This window comes from Galleria mellonella, unplaced genomic scaffold (assembly GCF_026898425.1).
Source record: "Galleria mellonella isolate WM207_F2 unplaced genomic scaffold, CSIRO_AGI_GalMel_v1 utg40, whole genome shotgun sequence".
NCBI classification, from domain to species: Eukaryota; Metazoa; Arthropoda; class Insecta; order Lepidoptera; family Pyralidae; genus Galleria; species Galleria mellonella.
This window is the reverse complement of record NW_026442094.1, coordinates 1249708-1271668: the sequence shown is the minus strand read 5'-3', so window position 1 is coordinate 1271668 and position 21961 is coordinate 1249708. Positions and strand designations below refer to the sequence as shown.

At 31.7% G+C, this 21961-nt stretch overlaps 3 protein-coding genes across 3 annotated transcripts; 2 read left to right on the top strand and 1 right to left on the bottom strand.

Moving 5' to 3' along the window:
* The first annotated feature begins 328 nt into the window (after positions 1 to 328).
* Positions 329 to 2700, top strand: LOC113520318 (probable ATP-dependent RNA helicase DDX43). Its single transcript, XM_026905620.3, has one exon. The coding sequence runs from the start codon at positions 547 to 549 to the stop codon at positions 2500 to 2502; it is 1956 nt and encodes a 651-aa protein (XP_026761421.2). The 5' UTR covers positions 329 to 546; the 3' UTR covers positions 2503 to 2700.
* Positions 2701 to 3058: 358 nt separating this feature from the next.
* LOC113520388 (succinate--CoA ligase [ADP/GDP-forming] subunit alpha, mitochondrial) lies at positions 3059 to 14095 on the bottom strand. Its single transcript, XM_026905715.3, has 5 exons — positions 13946 to 14095; positions 7973 to 8340; positions 6053 to 6247; positions 4530 to 4709; positions 3059 to 3353 (listed from the first exon to the last, which is right to left on the bottom strand). Exons 1-5 carry the CDS (start codon positions 13980 to 13982, stop codon positions 3138 to 3140), a joined length of 996 nt encoding a protein of 331 aa, XP_026761516.2. The 5' UTR covers positions 13983 to 14095; the 3' UTR covers positions 3059 to 3137.
* Positions 14096 to 15024: 929 nt separating this feature from the next.
* LOC113520298 (mannose-1-phosphate guanyltransferase beta) lies at positions 15025 to 21332 on the top strand. The gene is made up of 6 exons (XM_026905590.3): positions 15025 to 15431; positions 16343 to 16585; positions 16993 to 17122; positions 18092 to 18253; positions 18673 to 18837; positions 19406 to 21332. The coding sequence occupies exons 1-6, from the start codon at positions 15258 to 15260 to the stop codon at positions 19639 to 19641; spliced, it is 1110 nt and encodes a 369-aa protein (XP_026761391.1). The 5' UTR covers positions 15025 to 15257; the 3' UTR covers positions 19642 to 21332.
* The last annotated feature ends 629 nt before the right edge of the window (positions 21333 to 21961 follow it).

Here is a 21961-nt window from a genome sequence, read left to right as displayed (position 1 = left end):
GTATAGCCCACTTATATCTAACAAATTACATACACTTAAAACTAATGCCACTGCAAGACGTAAAAATAATTATAAATTATTTTGTTCAGACTCCCGTCAAATCAGCTTCAAGCTTGTATTGTGCAAATTATCATCCTATTGTTTATCTCGTTCTATCAGATAGATTATTATATTTTCTCTCTTTTTTATTGTCTGTACTTCATAATCTAAGGTCAACTCAACGTAGTTATCTTAATATAGATAAATAGTCTATGCTACGGACTCTTTGGTTCGCTAGGATATAGAGGTTCTGTACTTTATGGTCGAGTCCTATATAATATCCCTCACTAGTGATAACTTGATCTATCTTGTTTGGTGTCTGTTACCGACAATAAGTTATTTTTCTTTTCTCCTTTACTTACTTTTTGTGTTAATTTTTAATATAGATACTTATATCAATTTAAATATTAACTTGCAAGATAACACAACCAAGAGACTTTCTAAAATTTTATTACTAAATCGCCGAATATAGTGTTATTTTAGAAATTTTAATTGCTTCTATATAAAATGTGTGACTTAGAATCCGAATGGCAAGAAAATGAGCGGTTGAATCTTCAACTTACACCGACAACTTCTAATTACAACGCTCGAGTTTATCATGCAAGCAGAGGTAGAAGAAACGATGGTCCCCATATGAGACCACAAAGCAATGCCGCTGGCGGTGATAATCGACGAGATCGAGCTACCCGACGTGGCCAGGACAGACGAGAAGATAACAAAAAGTTTATCAATGTTCTTTCCAAAAAAGTGGGTCGTATTATTGGCAAAGGTGGATCTAAAATACGTGATCTTGAATATGAATCTCAAGCAAAAATTAAAATAGGTGATTCTAGTGGTGAAGAAACTGTTGTTACTCTGTTTGGCACGGATGAAGCTATAACCAAAGTGGAAAATTTGATAAACGAATTACTTCGTGATAGGAAACCGCCAGTAAAGGAAACTATTGACAATAGCAATAGCAGTGTTAGGTCTACAGAGTTTTTCAAGCTAAATGATGCTGGTGTGGAGGTTATTGATTGGGAAAAACTCAATGCTCACTATGATCAATTTCAACAAAATCGATGGAATAGTTTACCTTCCATTATTAAGGATTTTTATAAAGAAGATCCTGCAGTTGCAAACATGTCACATGCTGATGTTACTCGTTGGCGTCTTGCTAACCATGACATACAAATAAAAAGAACTTTTGATGATAAACCAGATTTGAGACCCATTCCCAATCCAGTTTTAACATTTGAACAAGCATTTGCAAACTATCCTGAAATTCTAGATGAAATATATAAACAGGAATTTCAGAAACCTTCTCCGATACAAAGCCAAGCATGGCCAGTACTATTAAGAGGTGATGATTTAATCGGCATAGCTCAAACTGGAACTGGGAAAACGTTGGCATTTTTGCTTCCAGCTCTCATACACATTGATGGACAAACTATACCTAGAGATCAACGAGAGGGCCCTACAGTATTAGTAATGGCACCTACAAGGGAATTAGCTATACAAATTGATAAGGAAGTTTCGAAATATTCTTACAAAGGAATAAAGTCTGTTTGTCTTTATGGTGGTGGAGACAGGAAGGAGCAAATAAATGTTGTATCCAAGGGAGTAGATATTGTGATTGCTACCCCAGGAAGACTCAATGACCTTATTGTTGCTGGCCATTTAAATATAATCAACTTTTCATACATAGTATTGGACGAAGCAGACAGAATGTTGGACATGGGTTTCGAACCACAGATTAGGAAGTCTTTATTTGATGTTAGACCTGACCGTCAGACAGTGATGACATCTGCTACATGGCCTCCGGGAGTCAGGCGTCTTGCTGAATCATACATGAAAGATCCCATCCAAGTAAATGTTGGTTCATTAGATCTAGCTGCTGTACACACAGTTACACAACGCCTAATGTTTGTAGAAGAAAATGATAAAGACTCCATCCTATTTGATTTCCTCTTGAATATGGACAAAGATGCCAAAGTTATTATATTTTGTGGCAAAAAAGCTACTGCTATTCATATCACTACTGAACTTTGCATGAAAGGCATTGAATGCCAGTCACTACATGGAGATCGTGATCAGAGTGACCGTGAAATGGCCTTATCAGATATGTTAGATGGCACTGTGAATATTCTGGTAGCGACTGATGTAGCTTCAAGAGGAATAGACATTAAAGATTTAACGCATGTTATAAATTTGGATTTTCCGCGTCATATTGAAGAGTATGTGCATAGAGTTGGTAGAACTGGCCGTGCAGGAAAAACTGGAATAGCATTATCATTTATAACTCGAAATGATTGGTGCCATGCAGGGGATCTTATTAAAATTCTGGAAGAAGCACATCAGGAAGTACCTGATGAATTAGAGCTTATGGCTCAAAGATTCCATGCAATGAAACTAAGGCGAGGGCAGGAAGGCGGAGGTCGCGGCCGCGGGGGATGTAGTCGTGGGCGACGTGGAAGATGGTAGAATTTCGATAATAATTTATATTCCATTTTCAGTATTGTAATTATGAGTGTTTAATTATATGGTTGATTGAATTGTTAATCATTTAGGACATCAACCATCTCATTCATACTGTGATAATTATATGATTTTTCTAAGATTTCACTTGTAGATTGTAATTTGATATTGTTAAATTAAAAAATAAACTACCTATTTAAGTAATATGCATGTATTTTGTTTACAATTATTTTTCCAACCGTACAACAGTTAAAGCATAAAGAGGACACAATTCAATGTAATTATATTTCATAATTTTTATTGCTTAGCTTAATATGAAGATTTGATCAATTTACAAGTAACACCTATAGTTAACATTGAATATGACTTATTACCTATAAATAGAAGTGTGCTCGTAATAAATATGTACCTAGGTAATACACTTTCATAGAGATTTCATTATGATATTTAAATAAATAGGGCAAATAATAGGGTACTAAACTAATTTTCATCCAGTAGCATAAGTTGCACACTCCACTGCTGGTAAAGTACATTATTAGCAAAGTTTCACAAAAACAACAGATAAAAATAAATAATACCAATATAATTACTAAGAGTCTATACAGAGTAATATTGTATATTATAACCAATGTATCTATTACTTAGACGATCTCTAGTCGTTTCATTTCTTTAAGAAGTTCTACACCCATTTTGGCCGGTGAACGGGTAACAATAACGTTAGCTTTTTCTAAAGCTTTTATTTTATCCATAGCACCTCCTTTCCCACCTGAAATAATGGCGCCAGCGTGACCCATTCGTCTGCCAGGAGGGGCAGTCAAACCCGCAATAAATGACACTACAGGCTTTGCTTTCTGACCCTGAAATTGAATATAAAAAGTAAATTTTAGCAAACCCACGAATAATGTTAATTATTAAAAGTAACATTCATTAATGAAACATGATAAATTTTGATATTTTCCTAATGTAAAAATATGCAAAATCAAGATTTGGAAATATTGATTACAAAACATATAATTGGCAAATCTACTTTTACTAGAAAAACCAGTAACTTAATCAAGAAACATAAACCTAAAAGTAAGTCACTAGTAGTTTTACAAATAATACATGATAGTGTTTAGAAGTGTAGGACATTAATAATAATCAAAAACAAGAATTAAAAAAATAATGATATTATGAAATTATTTTATACAAGTAAAACAAATATTCTTTGCAAATTCCTTAATTTAAAAAAAAGAGCATTAAAACACATTATTACAGTTTGTAGTATTATTATTGAATGGTTTTATTTATTTATATTTTTCACTAAAATTGTTTATTGATGGCAATAAAATACATATAATAATCTTTAATTACTTTTTTTGTAACTAAACCTTCCTGCCGATATACAAAAAAAAAAAAACTTTAAATTCCCTAAATCTTGATATTACACTCATTTGTCAGTGCAATTATCTCTATATGATGGAAAAATTAGTGAAACACCCAGACAAGGAGTAAAATCAAATTTGAGTAAAAAGCATCTGAAAAGTAATGAAAATTATCTAAGCTAAAATTCACTAATGCAATTAAAAAAAATTATATACTTTGTATGTATAATTAGTGTTAATTAACTAAACTACTTAAGATATCAAATGATTGTCATTAACCATATAAAATAGATGTAATTAATGTTTCCAAAACATTCACATTTTATCTGAATGCTATCAAATGAATTTGAATACTCTATTAGTACGAGTAGTAAGTAGGTAATCTATAAGTATGATACTATATCTACATGCTGTTATAAATAAAAAAATAAACCTGACAGGGGGCAAGCGTTTACCTGTTTGTCCTGCACAGAAAAAAAAGCAGATAATGCTGTATGTGCATTTAAAAATTTTTAACTATCCTACATACATTATTTATATTAAAACTTATCAAAAGTGCGTTAAAAGTGGAAAAACAAAATTTAATGTTAAAAGTCTATTGTCAACACACTTTTTATTCATATTAAACACAACAAAAGCAAAACAATGAAATATAAAATGTTTACTCACAGTGTTATATTGGGTAAGATACTCTGAGGCAAGTTCTTCTGCATTGCCGCCAATCTCACCAATGAGTATAATTCCTTTCGTTTCTGGATCAGCAAGGAATACTTCCAAACAATCTATGAAGTCGGTACCATTAAATGGATCTCCACCAATACCAACACAAAGTGTCTGACCAAGTCCAGTCTGAAACAGAATAAAATTATTCATTCCATAACCTGAGTGACCAGGTTATGGAATAAGCTCCCTGCCGAGGTTTTCCCAAGAGACTACAGCATAAGGTTCTTCAAAAGGAAGTAAAGAGGTTTTATCAGGGTTGGAACGCGCGCGTAATACCCCTGGTATTGCAGGCGTTCATATGATGTCTCGGACGACTTCAAGCAGGTTCCCCGCAGCTCCGGCAATAGGTAGACGAGGAACACCGGGAGGTTTTAGTCGGTAAGAGTCCGGCAGTACCCACATATCTCCTCCGAGATATGTGGGTCTGCATGAAGCATTTCCCCTCGCCAAAAAAAAAAGGCGTTCATATGATATGGTAACCGATTACCATAAGGTGGGCCGTATTCTTATCTGCCACCTCAGTGGTATAAAAAAAAGTAAAAAACATTAACACTGAATGACATGAAATAAGGGCATGCAGGTAATGATGGTAGAATTTAGTTTCAATTCCACAGACTTTTACTTGAAAAACTTTAGATAGAACACCTAGACATAAATGTGGTATATTCTGAGACGCCATTTTCTTAAATTCGCTGTGTGGTCCCGGCATACAATGGCCCACCCCTTCCTTTCCCGTAGGTTTCGTAAAAAGCGACTAAGGGAACTTAATGGACGAGGGATAGACAGAACCTTTTCTTTTAAAACATCACCAAATCAAAATTGTGATTGCCAATCCGCCTATCATGCGTGGCAACAACCATCCTTAGGGAGGTTGCTTATGTTAAGCAGTGACTAATATGATAACGGCTAATATGATTTCCCTCAATCTCTAAAATTTAATTTGATCTAACAGCAAAATCTTTATTCTAAAGACCAATATGAACTAAATTTCTAATAGGTTTAAGTCAAAATTATTAAAAATTTAATTTATATTGATCCATAAAACAGCCTAAAAGATAAGCGAGCTGAAGTGGCAATAGGCTGGTCACATAGCTCGAAGAACCGACAACCGATAGGGAAGAAAGGTTCTTGAGTGGCGACCCCATACAGGCAAACTCAGTGTAGGACGACCACCCACTAGATAGAGTGACGAGTTCAAATGCATTGTAGGGAGTCGAAGGATGTAGTTGGCTCAGTGCCGTTTCTTATGGCAGTTTATGGAGGAGGCCTTTGTCCAGCAGTGGAGGGATAATAGATGAAATGATGATAAAACCGTAATATCGGAAAATTACCAAATTAAAATATTGCGTTAAGAGATAGATTTAGACTCAAACTTTAGAGAAATGGCGCCACAGAACCAGTCCTTATTTCTATCAGTTCACTCTATAAAAGAAGACAACATGAGATTGATGTAAAAAAGTGGTACTTACTATAGTTGTTTGATGGCAAGCTTCATAAGTAAGAGTGCCCGAGCGGGAGACTACACCAATGCAGCCGCGCTTATGAACAGCCGCAGGCATGATGCCGATCTTGCACTTCTCAGGAGCGATGATACCCGGGCAGTTAGGGCCGACGAGACGCGACTTGTTTTGCCTCAACAAGGCGTGTTTCACACGAACCATGTCCTGAAGATAAAAGAAATTCCGACACAGATCGTTTAAAAATGTACAAGGATTGTGTTTCGTAGACAGATTAGACGGATCATAACACGGAATCGTGTAGACAAGCAGATTTTGTTTCGCAACAACTAGTATTTCTGTTCCATTAAGAAAAACAGCAGCTTCATTTGTCACTAACTTAGGAAGGAGTTTTTTTTTTTTAATGCATAACAATGGAATGGTAACTCCGCCTATTCTAACGGGGCACTAGTGCAGGATGATAGGCGAGGTCAGTTATGAATACACCTGGAATTCAGCACGATGGTTTCCAGGAGGGGGCCACATGGATGTCGACCTAACAGGATATTTTGCTAGCAAGTAGGCTGTTAAATCCCATTACTAACAATCCCCCCCCCTCATTTTTTTTAATGGATGATAATGGAATGGTAACCCCGCCTGCGCTATCGGTATACAGTGGAGGGAAGGTTGGTCAGGATGAAAAAGCAGATCCATTAGCCCATCGCAACGAATTCAACGAATAATCAGTGACGATGGTTTCCAGGGGGAACCGCGTGAATGTCGACCTGATAGGATGATACAACAAACCCTAGTGATAGCAAAGTAAATCATCAAAATCGGTTCAGAGTTAGCGATGTAATGCCATAACATAGCTAGAAAACTAAATCTTTTCGAAATCGTTTTTTTTATACAACTTAGAATGGCAAACAAGCTGACGGCCCACCTGATGGAAAGTGGTAACCGTCGCCTATAGACATGAGCAGTACCATGGACATAACAGAGTATACTGTTTCGCCCATGATACCCCCCATGCGTTGCTATTCCTGAGGACTCAGGTGTTATTCCTTCGTACCCAGTAAATTCACGCCATATCCCACCCTTCAAACCGAAACACAGAAATGCAAACACAGCTGCTTCACGGTTGAAACACGAATGGGACAGAGGTACCCAAGCAATCGACTTTTGTACAAAGTCTCTCTCTGGTAATCGCTTACTTAATGAAAGCACAAAGACTTAAAAAACTTATACCTGCAGCAGGGTTTTAACGTAAATATAAAAAAAAACTAATAAAAACAGACCGCTTCTAGATAGTATAACTATCAAGATTAAGACAAAACATACATTAAATTAAAACTGTAAATGAGAAAACTGCGTCCAATTTTAGTAAATTATTTTTTAAATGATATTGAAACAAACAAACATACAGCCTGATAGACCATTTATACCATACCATTTCTTATTATGTACTCGATATCATTGAGTTACTATTTTATATATATATATATATATATATATATATATATATATATATATATATATATATAATCATTATCAATATATTCTTTATGACACGATATTGTCGACATATGACTTGACAAGAACTTATACAAATAGTATTTATTAATATCTAATTTAAACACAATTAAGTCCCTAATTGCATATTTAAAGTCACGGCGATTACCGACTAAGTTCCGGTCTTTTACAAGTCATTTAGTGGCAAAAGTATATCAGAAAATTAATGTTATTTAACGGATGTCCGTTAACATATTTTAATAATAAAGCCCTTAATACGCTTTCTGTTTTTACCTAGTGGTTAGCTGGTAGAGAATGCCATATGGCATTAAGCTCGCCATTTGTACAAAGTTTTATTGTGCAATAAAGAATAAATAAATAAAATATTTAGCATTAAGTAAAATTGTATTTTTTTTTTCATCAATTCTAGTGTACACTTACATGTTGAGGAACGCCTTCTGTGATACACACAATAAGAGGCATTTCCGCTTCAATCGCCTCTAAGATGGCCTGAGCTGCTCCCGGAGGGGGTACATAGATAACGCTGGCCTCTGCACCAGTTGCAGCCTTAGCTTCCTTCACCGTGGCGAAAACGGGCTTCCCCAAATGCTCCGTCCCCGCTTTCTTGGGCGATACACCACCAACAACTTTGGTGCCATAGTCAAGGGCTTGTTGACTATGGAATGTACCCTGTTTGCCGGTGAATCCCTGTATAATGACTTTGGTTTCACTTGTCAGTGCCAGATTCTTTCGGGTCTGTGCATAAGGCGTGCCAGATTGAAATCTGACATTGCTTAGCTTTAAGCCATCTAAAACAAATATATGATAATTTATTTATTTATTAATCCGCCAACAACTTAAACATTAAAACTTACAACTACATACATGAGAAGAAAAAAAACACATGTATTAATGCATTAATAATTATTTGTACGCAGACATCACTTTTTAGTATAATAGATATTTTTTTTACAAATTTTTAAAATATTTTTCCTATAATTTATATATATATATATACACAATATCTTATCTATTCATAGTGTCACGATGTAGGTAGGTTTCAAAGACATGTAGTCAAAACCCGACAATATTACCCACAGTACCAGTACAATTTATTTTATTACCGATTTCTAGACATACATTCTTACACATCTATACATATAATATTACTGTAGAGGTTGAATGTCTATACATAGAAAAAAAACGCTAAAAATCGAGTGAGGCGGATGTAAGAAGTGAAATAAAACACATCCAGAACTTATTTCAATTTTTTTGTTTGTACGGGCTAATCTCCAAAACTGTTGGACCGATTTTAATGAAATTTTGCATGGTGATACCTTATATTCCTGGTCAATATTTTATTACGAAAAATTAAAGAGTTCCCGTGGGATAGTTAAAAAAACTACAGTAACTTATACAGCTTAGTACACAACCTACTTAAGTAATTTTGACCTAAGACAAAGAGTGAGAAATACACGTCATTTGTCAATTTTAGTTCAGTATTTCCAGACATCATAAATAGGTAGGTACATATATCGATATATACTAAAAAACCTGTATAAATTTCAACCCTACATTCTGGCTTTCGCCATACCACGCGGACAAAATCGTGGGCATCAGCTAGTAAATCATAAAATAGACCAAGGAATTGCTAGTGTACAATTTAAGAAAACATATTAATATAAAAAAGTTTTGTAGTAAAAAATTAAGAAATTTGCGTCTAAAGCTAGGGACTAAGTATCCGTTAATATAGAAAAATGTTACTATTTTTCGTTAATATTTTACAAAACCGAGGTAAAATATGTGGATTGACTGCTAATGCAGTGGTATCCTAATGAAGATACAAGAGTGTAAGTTTATTTCGTGAAAATCGACTTGGTGCTCTGAAATTATTTTTACATAAAAGTTGTAAACAATTTATTTCGTTTTTAATTAGTTTAAGCATAAACATGGCATCCAAAAATTCTCGTTTGTTGCTTAAAAATAACATGTATTTGAGTCTAATTAATTGTTAATTGAGTCTATCATTATAGGATTGAATAGATTTACCAATACCCATAAATGAAGCCCAGTGTGCCAAATAAATCTGTTTTTGAATCTTTTCTAATCTTAACGAATGCGTAGTATAATGCGGTCTACAAATAATACTGAAATATTCCTATTATATTTTATATTTCTATATGAACTAGAGAGTTGTAAAGTATAATTTTTGTTTTATGTATAAAAGACGCTTTTGTATAATATCTTTTTATAGAAATACTAGGTAATATTATTCATATAATATGGCAAAACAACTATTATTATTATTATTGAAACACGGGCTTTTTCCAGGTAGAAAAATCCTGTAACACTGCACCCTTTCAATGATCTTTTGTGCTCGCATTTTTTTCAAGTTCGCTGCTAATTCTCCTCTTCTAATGGTATCTATTTTTTTTTTTGCTATAAAATTATAAATGGTAACGAATGTAATGGACACACACAATATATTTTATTCATATATATTTTTTTAATTTTTATTAAGGAATTATGTGATTGGCTCTTGGCCACAACAGAATATAGTTTTTTTTTTTGTGTTTTGTTCTTTTGAGGGCAGAACAATAAACTGAGTTATATTGTCACTATTCAGTTTATTGTTCTGCCCTTATTTATGTTACTATGGCATACGCATGAAGGAAGAAAACTGTTAATTCTTTTATATATTTTGTTTTTCTTTTTTTTGTATAAGCATTCTTTTATCTCTTTTCACTGTATATGTCTGTTATTTGTACTATAAGTAATGCAAATAAATTATCTATGTAATTTCTAAGAGTAATTTTTTGAAAATTCCTTAATCAGGGCTTTCGAGTGATTTATCTATAGATATCTTGACAACAAGAGCCAGCTATTAGACATAGCAATTAACATAAAGATATTTGTTTATTTTATTTGGGACAACAAACAATTTTACAATTATACATTAATGATACAAAAGTACATAGAAATAATTACTGTAAAACCAATACTGTTATCTATAGATTACTACTGCTCTTACTCTAATGTTACTTTTATCATAAGTACAATTATTTGCGGTTATTCAAAACATATATCTATATAATATCCCAAGGAAGGTGACCTAAACTTAAGAACATACTGTTTATATATTTTATCCAGCCAGATATGGAAAATAAAATAAAATACATTCATTGCCTTCCATATACAGCATTACAACACTTATAAGTGGATAATAGACTGCACTCAAGTTCAACATATTAGATGTAGTTGATCTACATTGCTAGTTTTCAACTTGTACAGTTGTACTTGAGACTCTATAAACACAAATATGATATTCTAACTTACGCATAACGGAAAATTCTGAGAATGAAAGAATGATTCATAAGCATATTATGTATCGTTTAGTTAAATTTACTTCAAAAATAATAAATACATGTTATGCAATCATTTTAACTGACGGCTCACCAAAAAACTTTTATACCTACGTAATTATTCATGACTTGGTCGTTATACAATTATGTTTATATACAGTCACACCAGAGAAGACGTACTTTTAGTAATCTTATCAGACGATAGTTAATCTGGAAAATAGTGACCATCGCCTAATAACATAAGATCCATTGCGTACGATATAAATTAACGGTGCATGTCAAAACAGAATTTATGATGAGGCCAAAAGTAAATGAATTAATGCACGTGGAGTAATGCGCCCTCGGTATACGACACTTCTCTGCAAGTGAGTGTAGTTTAGAAATGACTAAGAGAAACAAAAAATAAGCATCTGACTTCATAGAGAAGGGTTTCTTACAAACTTATTTCAAAAGCAATCCCACAAAAAGTGGACCTAGCCTATTTAACTGAAAAAAGAAATAAAATTATGCGTCACCATAACGGTTATTGTTAAAATTATCTACAAACATTACTTGTACTGTCTATAAATTTGTGGAATGCAGTTAATTTATGAAAAACACGTTTCTGCATATAATTTCAACATGAACTTAATGTAACCTAAGTGCCAACAACATTAACATAATTGTCTTTTGTTCAATAGTTTCTCTATATTTAAATATATTTTGGAGACTTAACGAAGCAAATTTAAATATATAAAATATTACAAGAATTAACAATTTTTCTATGATCAAAGGGATAAAAACTGGAAATGATCATTTTAATGATAAGAAGCAGAAGAATTCAACCTAAACATTAATGAGCTAGGAAAATCGCGTAACATATTTAACACGTGCAGCATTTGCACGTGTTAAATATGTCTACACAATGAAACCCTCGCTCGTGTTAGAAAGTAGTCACCAAAGATATTGGTCAATTGGCCAAATTGATGATAATTAATATTTAACTTTGTAATGCGCCGATATCGACCGACGACATAATTACCACTAAGTCTGAGATATTGAAATAAGGAATATTAAGAAATTATATGATCTGTTTTTCATGTTTTAAATACACTATTGAGACTTAACGTGCCGCAATTGTAGGTAATTAGTACCAGATTTTTATTGCCGACGTTTTGACGTAGATTAAACCACGTACACCATGTACCATGATAAATAGACACGCGGAGGGAAGAGGGACTCCATTATCACCCGTTACAAAAAATACCATGTTTGTATCTGCAATTGCGGTGTCTTAAATCCCAATGGTATATTTAAAATAGGTGTAAAAAATATAAAAATGCCTCTCAGAAAGCTGAAATACTGGATTGCATTGGGTGTACATATCTATGTTATGTTTTTTTTACTACTTGGGTTTGTAGCAGACAAACTAGTAACTTTATAATGCATTTAGTTTTATTTAATTTGAAAATACTGCAAACTTTTATTCTACATTATGCTCAATTTAATTTCAATGTGTTAATGTAGTAGACAGCTGAATAAACAGATAATATAAACATATGAATACAGATTCTCTTTCAGACAAACACATCAGAAGCAGTGGGGCTGTTCCAAAGGCACCATTTTTCTAAACCTACCTCTTACCCTTTTAATTTAAAAAAAAAAAAATTGTTTTATGGACCATCATAAACTAAATCTATATTTTTTACTTAAATCAATTAGAAATGTATTTCATATGGATCCTTACAGGAAAGATTTTACTAGAATATCAAATTGAGATTTTAATTTTAGAGAATCAACCCCAGTAGAGGCACAAAAATATTCAACATCTAATTATTATTTCAGATAAATTCAACCAAAGTGGTTTGAAGGCTAAGTTTAATCAATATCTCAATAGTAGATCTTAATTACTTGGTTTAACACCTCATCATTAGTATAGACAAAAAATCCCAAATTAATCAAATGTGTGGTCTGACTCATAAGTAATGTCATTATGTGTTAAGTGGTAGTTAAGTTCCTAATTATACACATTATGTATAATGAGCATGCAAAAATAAACAAAGACAGATAGTTCTATTATATTTCTGTAAATTTAGTTTGTTTTATTTTGTTTACAAAGCTAACAAACACATTTGATAAGGATTACTAAATATTTCAAACAACAACTTACTTAAGATAAGTTATTTCTTATACATTACATATTTCACATTTCTTATTAGAGTAACAAATCCACTGTACTGGAGTTATCTTGGCTTCTTATATCATTGACATGTACTATTTCATGTATATTATTTTAATAAAATATTTAATAAAAAAAAATATTGGACCTCAAATGAATGTAATATGAGTTATATATTTGCTTACCACCTAGTGATATAAATAAAAGAGATCTAGAAAATATTCGAAATTTTATTGATAAAAATATTAGATATACCACATTATTATTACATTAAAATATAATAATCGAATAACAGTAAGAGTACCTTAATCAATTGTGTACCATTACTATTATTTTTACTAACAACTACCTCAGTGCACTACACAATATAGGTAATAAATAAAATATTTGTAAGATAACTTATCCTCAGAATAACAACTCAAAGTTTATATTATTTATGGTTATATCTTAATGTATCAAAGGTCAGAATTGTAATATCATTTCAAAATAAGAAAGTTTTATTCAATATAAAGTAGATGGTGTAGGGTAGTTATACAGCAAACAGTAATTAATGAGATTGTGGCCTAAGCAATATATTTTTAGATGAAGGTCTTAGTTATTAATAATGAAATAGAGATTTATATAAGTACCTTGAGATGAATCTACTTAAACTTTTTAAAATCTTTATGAATGGATAGTTGATAGAAAGTAGTTTATTTTTATATCATGAGCATGATTATAGGTACGTGCCAAATGAATTACAAGGTTAAATAATCATCATAGGTTGATTCTTATAAAAAAAATTAACGTAACCTTGTTTCACATGACAGTCCCAATGCAAGTTCAGGGTAGGGAAGTATTGATAGTGTGCTAACGGAAGTATTGTACTTACAAAGTATAATGCTATTAACTTACCTTTAAACCGAGAAAGAATCCGTACCGACACAGCCATTGTATAACTAGAATGTAAAGAATGGAAAAAAGGAAAGAATAGTTAGACAATTTTGTGACACTGACAGTAGGCCACCCGTTACATAACATACATTATAATAATCATTATTTGACAATTGTCTAGCGTAGATAGTACCTGTAACACAATGTCCAACTGGAAAAAAGAAATTACTACCTATTTTTAATATTATTTATACTCGAATTCTTGTATAGATATTTTAAAAGTACAGTGCCTAATTACTAAGATCTTACATATTAGTAACTTATAAATTTGATACTCATTCCAATTGTATACGGCGGAACATACGACAGTTAAATACTGCACGTGTTTATTTAACATGTGCATCATGGGCACATGCACGTGTTAAATATGCCTACATAAGAAAACAGGGGCTGTCCGCTCGGAGGTCGACCGCCTTCACTTTACTTGCAGTCCCCGATTGTTCATTCTTAAAGTATGCTCCCCTAACAACAGTATTGTGCCTCAACTAAAATAGTGCATTCATTAAAAAAAGACATCCCGTCACCTGTATCCATTAGCAAGGACGGGATGTCTAAATAAAGGACCATTACAACCCATAAAGAAAAATAGCTTACACAACGAAACCTACACTCAGGTTAAAAATAGTGACCAAAGATTTTAACCAATTGGCTAAATTGATGACAATACATATTTAAATTTGTAAAAAGCCGGTATCGACCAACGACATAATTACCACTAAGTCTGAGATATTAAAATTAGGAATATTGAGAAATTAAATGAACTATTTTATATATCTTAAATACACTATTGAGACGTAACGCGCCACGATTGTAGGTAAATAGTACCTGATTTTTATTTAACGTTTATTAGGGTATATATAATAAACATTTCAATGTGATATCAATTTGAAATTTTAATATTAGAAATAGGTTAATATGTGCGGCTCAGAATCGACCACATTATATATTGTGTGTAAATTTTTTAATCTTAAGAAGAGAGCCACTGATATTTGTTCTTAATCTATGTTGTAACTTTCAGACGTCAAATCTATCAGATCAGATTGTCTACCTTTGTGTGACGTGTGTTTGTTTGATTTAGACGTGTACTTTATTTATCTTGTAAATGTTATTACAATAATTATTCTTATGTTATTTAATAATAATTACCTACCCAATTTATTACACATTCCGTTGCAAATTACTCATAATTATTTATAAAAATACATTATAACTGGAGTTTATCCAAAAAAGCGAACTCTCCCTTGTTTGTTTTCGTCTATTCTTATTCACTAGAATGTGCGGTTCTGATAAGAAATTGGGTGATATACGGGCCCTCATACTTGTTGGTGGCTATGGAACTAGACTGAGACCATTAACTTTAAGTAGACCGAAACCGCTAGTGGAGTTTGCAAACAAACCTATTCTCTTGCATCAGATAGAAGCTCTTGTAGATGCGGGCGTGACTCAGGTAATATAATAAAATAAAAGTTAACTATGAGCATTGAATGTTTAATGCCTCATTTTATTACTATACATTGGCGATTAGTTTCATATTGACTTTGAAAAGGTTTAATTTCAAGTCAGTTTTTATTATAACAAAATCACATTCTAAATCATAAAACCTTTATATTGCTGATTTATAGTACATTATAGACATTTTTTCTGTTGTACATAAACAATTGTTGAAATACAAATCTTTTGTAACGGGTAACTGAAAGAATTGGTCATTCTATGTGGTGGTAATTATATTCATCTGTGTGGTCCACAGAGTTAAACACCTGGTTAACCCTGTGGCAAAAAACCGCATAACAAAAACTGGTATTCTGGTATATAGTACTGATATGGTATGGGCCATCCCTTCTTTTTTCATAGACGTAATAAGAGGTGGTTAAAGGAACTTAATGATTGAGGATGGGCTGCAGCATCCCTCTTAAAGCTTCACCAAAACCTAACTCCCCCAATAGGGGGAGGCCTATATCAGCAGTGAACAGTTAACAACTGACATGATGATGATAATAATGCTTTACAATCATATTTCATGGTATTGACATAATACAGGTTATTTCAAAAGTCTTGAGTTTGTTTTGCAATGTTTGCAACTTTTAAATACCGTATAGAAACATAGTATGAATCTATTTAAGAAGTATGAAGACTTCTTTAACTTATCCCAAAGGTCTATGCTAAGAAACATTGCAAATACACCAGATTATCTTAGAAATGTATCAGTAATCACATTTATTTTGAATATTTGATATCTAATTTATAATTCATACTTGTAGTGGCTAGGTACCTAACTTTAGCTAGATATCTACTTTGTTACCTTAATATCTATCAAAACCTGGATTATGTGACTTTCATTGGTTTTTTATCTGTTTTCAGGTAATCTTAGCTGTCTCTTATAGAGCAGAGGATATGGAAAAGGAATTGACAGAAGAAGTGTCAAAACTTGGAGTTTCATTAACATTTTCCCATGAAACTGAACCACTAGGTACAGCCGGTCCTTTAGCATTAGCTCGAGAAATACTCAGTGCTAGTCCTGAGCCATTTTTTGTACTGAATTCTGATGTTATTTGTGAATTTCCTTTTAAAGAGCTTGCAAAGTATCATAGGAGTCATGGTAAGGTGAGTATTCTACAACACTAAGGTTTTTGTTTGTGGCATACAGATATATGGAGTGACCCGATATCAAAGTAGAAAAAACCCAATATCAAAGATCTTTGTACTAATTACTTTCTTGTCAACATTTACTTTAAGTTTATTCATTTATATCAGTCAACATATCCCAGTCACGCAAACAAATTAATAGATAAAAACTAGTAAAATATAAATTACATTTGAACAAATAATTGCATACTGGAGCTAATGTTTATTATAACATCAAGGCATGTAAACTACTTATTATAATTTGTAAGTGATACAAATGTAAATTTTTATGGGTTAAAAATAAATATATTGCAATAAAAATAGCAACTTTGCCTGTGCAATGGGTATGTACTGCTAGGAAATATAATAAAATTATTTTATTATAGGAAGGTACAATAGTAGTCACGAAAGTTGAGGAGCCCTCAAAGTATGGTGTAGTTGTATACAAAGAAGATGGTCAAATTGAAAGCTTCATAGAAAAACCACAAGAGTTCATTTCAAACAAAATTAATGCAGGTGTGTTATAATATTAGTTCAAATGATTATCATAGCTTTTCCCATTTATTTAGAGTTGGCACAGTGTGTTTTTCTTCCCTAAATTCCTCAGTCAATATACCTGGGTTCACTCCTTATAACCTCAGTTCAAATGTAACATTAATTGTATTTTTTTTCTGTTAACAACAAAAAAATTTATAGTGCGTTTTTAATAGAATTAATTTTTTATTTGATATTACAAAATAATATGTTTTTGAATATTTTTTATAGCTCTTTTATGAAAAGTATTAGAATACTTTTTTAATGGATTAAAAGGTTTTAAATACACATTTTACAATTTTAGCTCTTGAATAACATACATACAATACTAGTTAGCAGTTAAGACTATGTTGACCAGTCATATAGTTAGTGTCTTATTTTATATATATAGAAGACTAGCGGCCCGTCCCCGCTTCGCCGGGTGGACATTTTTACCACATTTTACATTCTTATATGATCCTACCTAATTCTACATAAATTAAAACAGTTTTAAAAACAATATGATTTATTTGGATAAGAATTTAAACAGAAGTATGTATAACATGGTGTAATTTTGGTCCGTATTTCTATTAACTTGTAAAAAGTGATTATTATGACATAACGATATTAGTTAGACATATAGACAAAGTTTTTTATAGTTATTGATATTTTCTTCAATATTATAGAACATACTTTTGTTCTATCACTAATAGTTTCCGCAACGCACGTGACGAAAGATATTTTATAGCATTTTTTACACCTTGTGTTATGTTACTAAAATTTTTGTAAGAATCCCTAATCTTTTCTAGCAATAAATGTAGCCTATATTACATATGTTAAGAATTTTTTAAATCGGCAAAGTAGTTTTTGAGTTTATTCATTACAAACATACATACACACAAAATCACAAATCTTTCCTCTTTATAAAATTAGTATAGATATGGAAGAAATTAATAGATAATTTTATTACAGGAATGTACATACTGAATCCCTCTGTATTAAATAGAATAGAACTTCGTCCAACATCAATAGAGAAAGAAGTGTTTCCTTTCATGGCTAGAGATGGCCAACTGCATGCCCTGGAGTTACAAGGCTTTTGGATGGATGTGGGACAACCTAAGGACTTTTTGACAGGTGTAGTAGATATAAAAATCTTTCACATTATTTTAAATAAGTTAAATATGGTGCATTTAAATTTCTAACTGTATATAGCAATCATCAATATATTCACTTATTCCTTATTCCTACATGCTACTTAAAGTCATGTTATCTTAACTAATTACTTTATTATTTAAAGTTACTCTTAACTACTGAGTTTTTTGAGATTTTTCTCAGCAGATAACATTTCAAATCACTAGCCATGCTAAAATCTTTAAAAATTTGCATTCAGAAGTTAAACATATATTCTTCTATTTTAAAATGTTAACTGTATAGATACCTTTTATTTTACTTGAAATTATTACACAGTGAAATAATGTTGTGACTACTGTACATATGAAATGTACTTTCATTGCTTATATAATTATTTAATAGTTCTATATTGTATTTTTCAGGAATGTGTTTATATCTAACAAGTTTGAGACAGAAAAATTCAAATAAACTCTATGAAGGTCCTGGAGTGGTAGGCAATGTATTGATTGATCCAACAGCCACTATTGGTAAAGGATGCCGGATAGGACCAAATGTTACCATTGGCCCAGATGTTGTTATTGAAGATGGTAAGTTGATAATGTGAATATTGCACAATATTTGAACAAAAGTGACTCAGTATATAAACATGATAAACTTGTTTCTGTAGAACTATGATAAACTTCATTGATTAAAAAAACCTTTCAATTTTTGCGATATAAATACTATTACTGCAATTTGGTATAGAGTTTTAGTACAACTAATTAATGGTTTTACTTTTTATATTTTTTTTTAATGGGTAGAAATGGAATGGTAACCGCGCCTGCGCTATCAATATGCGCTGGCGGGGCACCAGTGATAGATGATAGGTGAAGATAAAGGCAGGTCAGTTAGCCCATCGTGAAGAATTCAAAAAGGATTAACTACAATGGTTTCCAGGAGGAACCGCGTGGAGGTCGACCTGATAGGGTGTATTTTAGCAACGGGCTGTTAGAACTCATTACTGACAATCCCCCCTATATTTTATATTAGGTTTTAATATTTAGCATTTAGCATTAGTTTTTTATACTTGGCATACTTTTTAAAACGTTATTTTTAGACCAATTCATTAGCTATAAATAGTGTAAGTAATAAATTCTTTATCGTGCTACTTTTTAGGTGCATGCATAAAACGAAGTACAATCCTTCGTGGAGCTTGTGTCAGACAGCATGCTTGGCTAGACGGCTGTATAGTAGGCTGGCGATCAGTCGTTGGGCGCTGGGTCCGGATGGAGAACTGTACAGTACTTGGCGAAGACGTAATAGTTAAAGATGAGATTTATGTTAATGGAGGCCAGGTTTTGCCACACAAGTCCATTCAATTATCGGTACCTGAACCACAAATTATTATGTAAAGACTGGCTTTATTCGAAAAAATAAACAGGTTGTCACTAATATCATATAGCTACGGCGATAGCAGACTGATGTAAATTGCTATTTAAGACTAATTTGATAATTTTGCAATTTAATGACATTAATAAATATTAATGGTCTAGTCATAAAAATTAAAACGTTTTACAGACCTATTTTATTAAATGTTACATTTTATCCTTTAAAATTAAAAATTGTGTCCATAGAAAAAAAACGTAACTAAAAAGAGGTTTCTTAAATGTTTAACTATTTTATGAATTAAGGGAAGTTAAATTTATGGCCATTCTCATTAAGTTTTTTTTTGGAAGATACTGCAAATCTTCTCCGATTCTGAACCTTCGATGATTTTTGCAATATATGAGGTTTAGATTTCCATATTATTATTTTTTTTTACTAAATTTTAATTATGTATCTCTAATTTTAAAAGGACCTGACAGAGTAGCATTCACCTTGAGCCCCACCGATAAGATATATAACAGTTAACTTTCCATAAATGTCGTTTAAAATTATTTATAAATCTGAGAAGTCAGTCTTGAAAATGGTAAAAACCTATTAAAAAACGTAAACCATAACTATATCAATAGGTGTAGCAGATATTGTGATATTCGCAAAAGACAACTAGTTTATTTTTTTGAGTAATATAATATTATGACTTTGATTTTAGATGTAACGATTAAATAAGAATTGTAAATAATAATACGAGTCTATCGTTTGTAAGTATGACATTTTCACATAATAGAAGTTCCACATAAAGTGAGTCAACAAGATATATTGCCTGAATTTTAAATTAAACAAAATTTATTATTAAAATTACTGTAAAATCACTACGCATCTCTGAAAATGAAAATGGATACTACATTTTAATTACGATAGAAAACGGCAATGAAGACACGTGATTATAAATATTTATAAAAAAAATATATTAAGACAAATTTTATTTTGATTTTTTTTTAATATAAAACTTATATAAACTATAATTTTATATAATAAAAAGGATTGTTTGTTATTAGTTTGTGTAAATTTCGACCATTTTCGAAATGCATCATCTATTTAGAAAGAGTCACAATTTTCTATATTTTAATCTAAGAGAATTCCAGTGAATTTTCATTAAAATGTTTTGTAGTGTTTAAAGTTGTTTCTGTAACATAATAAGGCCATTATAAACAGACAAATATGCATAAAAACTATGATATATTTATTTGCATTAAATGTCGATGGGTTTGCAAGTTTAGCTTAGGAAAGCTTGCAACTGATATAGAATTTTATTATAATATTGCATTTTATAGATACACTTTTTGCTTTTTTAGCTCGGTTCAGTGTAATCATATAACTGATTACTGATACAAATGGTCACATAGTAAATGTACAGTTGTATTTCCTTTTAGCAAAATTTAAATTTCTCTAACGGTTTGCAAATGAGGGATAATTATGTATAAAAATTACATGGCAGCCACAGTCAGATTTTTACTATTTTCTTTTATTTATTCATAAACCAAATTTATATACTTTAACATAAAAAAATATTTATATTTTTGACTAAATTTTTTACAATTTTTTTTTTTCTAATGAATTAACATTTTATTACCATATTATTTTTTTATTCAGATATAAGCCCCATTATCCACGGGGCCAAATAAACAGGGCGAAAAATAGGATTTAAAAAAATTTTTGGTCTATACATAAATAGTCTGTATAAATACTGTCACACTAGGTATGATTTTTATACTTGCTAAAATTATTACTGTAACATTTAAATATAATAGTTTATGCAATAATAATTTCTGTGAATGAATATACTAAGTAATTATATACATACTACAGTTTTAATTTAAAAACCTTTTATGCATGAAGTTCACACTCCTTTGGCACCATTTCATATATCTTTCAAACTTGCAGTACAACCATAAAAGGAACTTTTTTATATATATTTTTTTAAAACTTAGAATGGCAAACAAGCTGACGGCCCACCTGATGGAAAGTGGTAACCGTCACCTATAGACGTGAGCGGTACCATGGACATAACAGAGTATACTGTTTCGCCCATGATATCCCCCATGCGTTGCCATTCCTGAGGACTCAAGTGTTATTCCTCCTGTAAATTCACGCCATATCCCACCCTTCAAACGGAAACACAGCCATACAAACACAACTGCTTCACGGTTGAAACACGAATGGGACAGAGATACACAAGCAATCGACTTTTGTACAAAGTCTCCCTCTTCAAAAAAATACAAGCATAGTTAAAAAAATATAAGGAAAAACTATATAATATATATTTATAATTAAAATAAATCCTTGAATTTC

What these genes read in the sequence shown, in the direction of transcription:
- LOC113520318 (XM_026905620.3), top strand. Translation starts at nt 547, where the DNA reads ATGTGTGACTTAGAATCCGAATGGCAAGAAAATGAGCGGTTGAATCTT.
- LOC113520388 (XM_026905715.3), bottom strand. Translation starts at nt 13,982, where the DNA reads ATGGCTGTGTCGGTACGGATTCTTTCTCGGTTTAAAG. An exon ending in CAGAAGGCGTTCCTCAACAT is followed by an intron (nt 6,248 to 7,972) that starts GTAAGTGTACAC and finishes TTTTATCTTCAG; the next exon opens with GACATGGTTCGTGTGAAACA. An exon ending in ATCTTACCCAATATAACACT is followed by an intron (nt 3,354 to 4,529) that starts GTGAGTAAACAT and finishes ATTCAATTTCAG; the next exon opens with GGTCAGAAAGCAAAGCCTGT.
- LOC113520298 (XM_026905590.3), top strand. Translation starts at nt 15,258, where the DNA reads ATGTGCGGTTCTGATAAGAAATTGGGTGATATACGGGCCCTCATACTT. An exon ending in TTCAAACAAAATTAATGCAG is followed by an intron (nt 17,123 to 18,091) that starts GTGTGTTATAAT and finishes ATTTTATTACAG; the next exon opens with GAATGTACATACTGAATCCC. An exon ending in AGATGTTGTTATTGAAGATG is followed by an intron (nt 18,838 to 19,405) that starts GTAAGTTGATAA and finishes GCTACTTTTTAG; the next exon opens with GTGCATGCATAAAACGAAGT.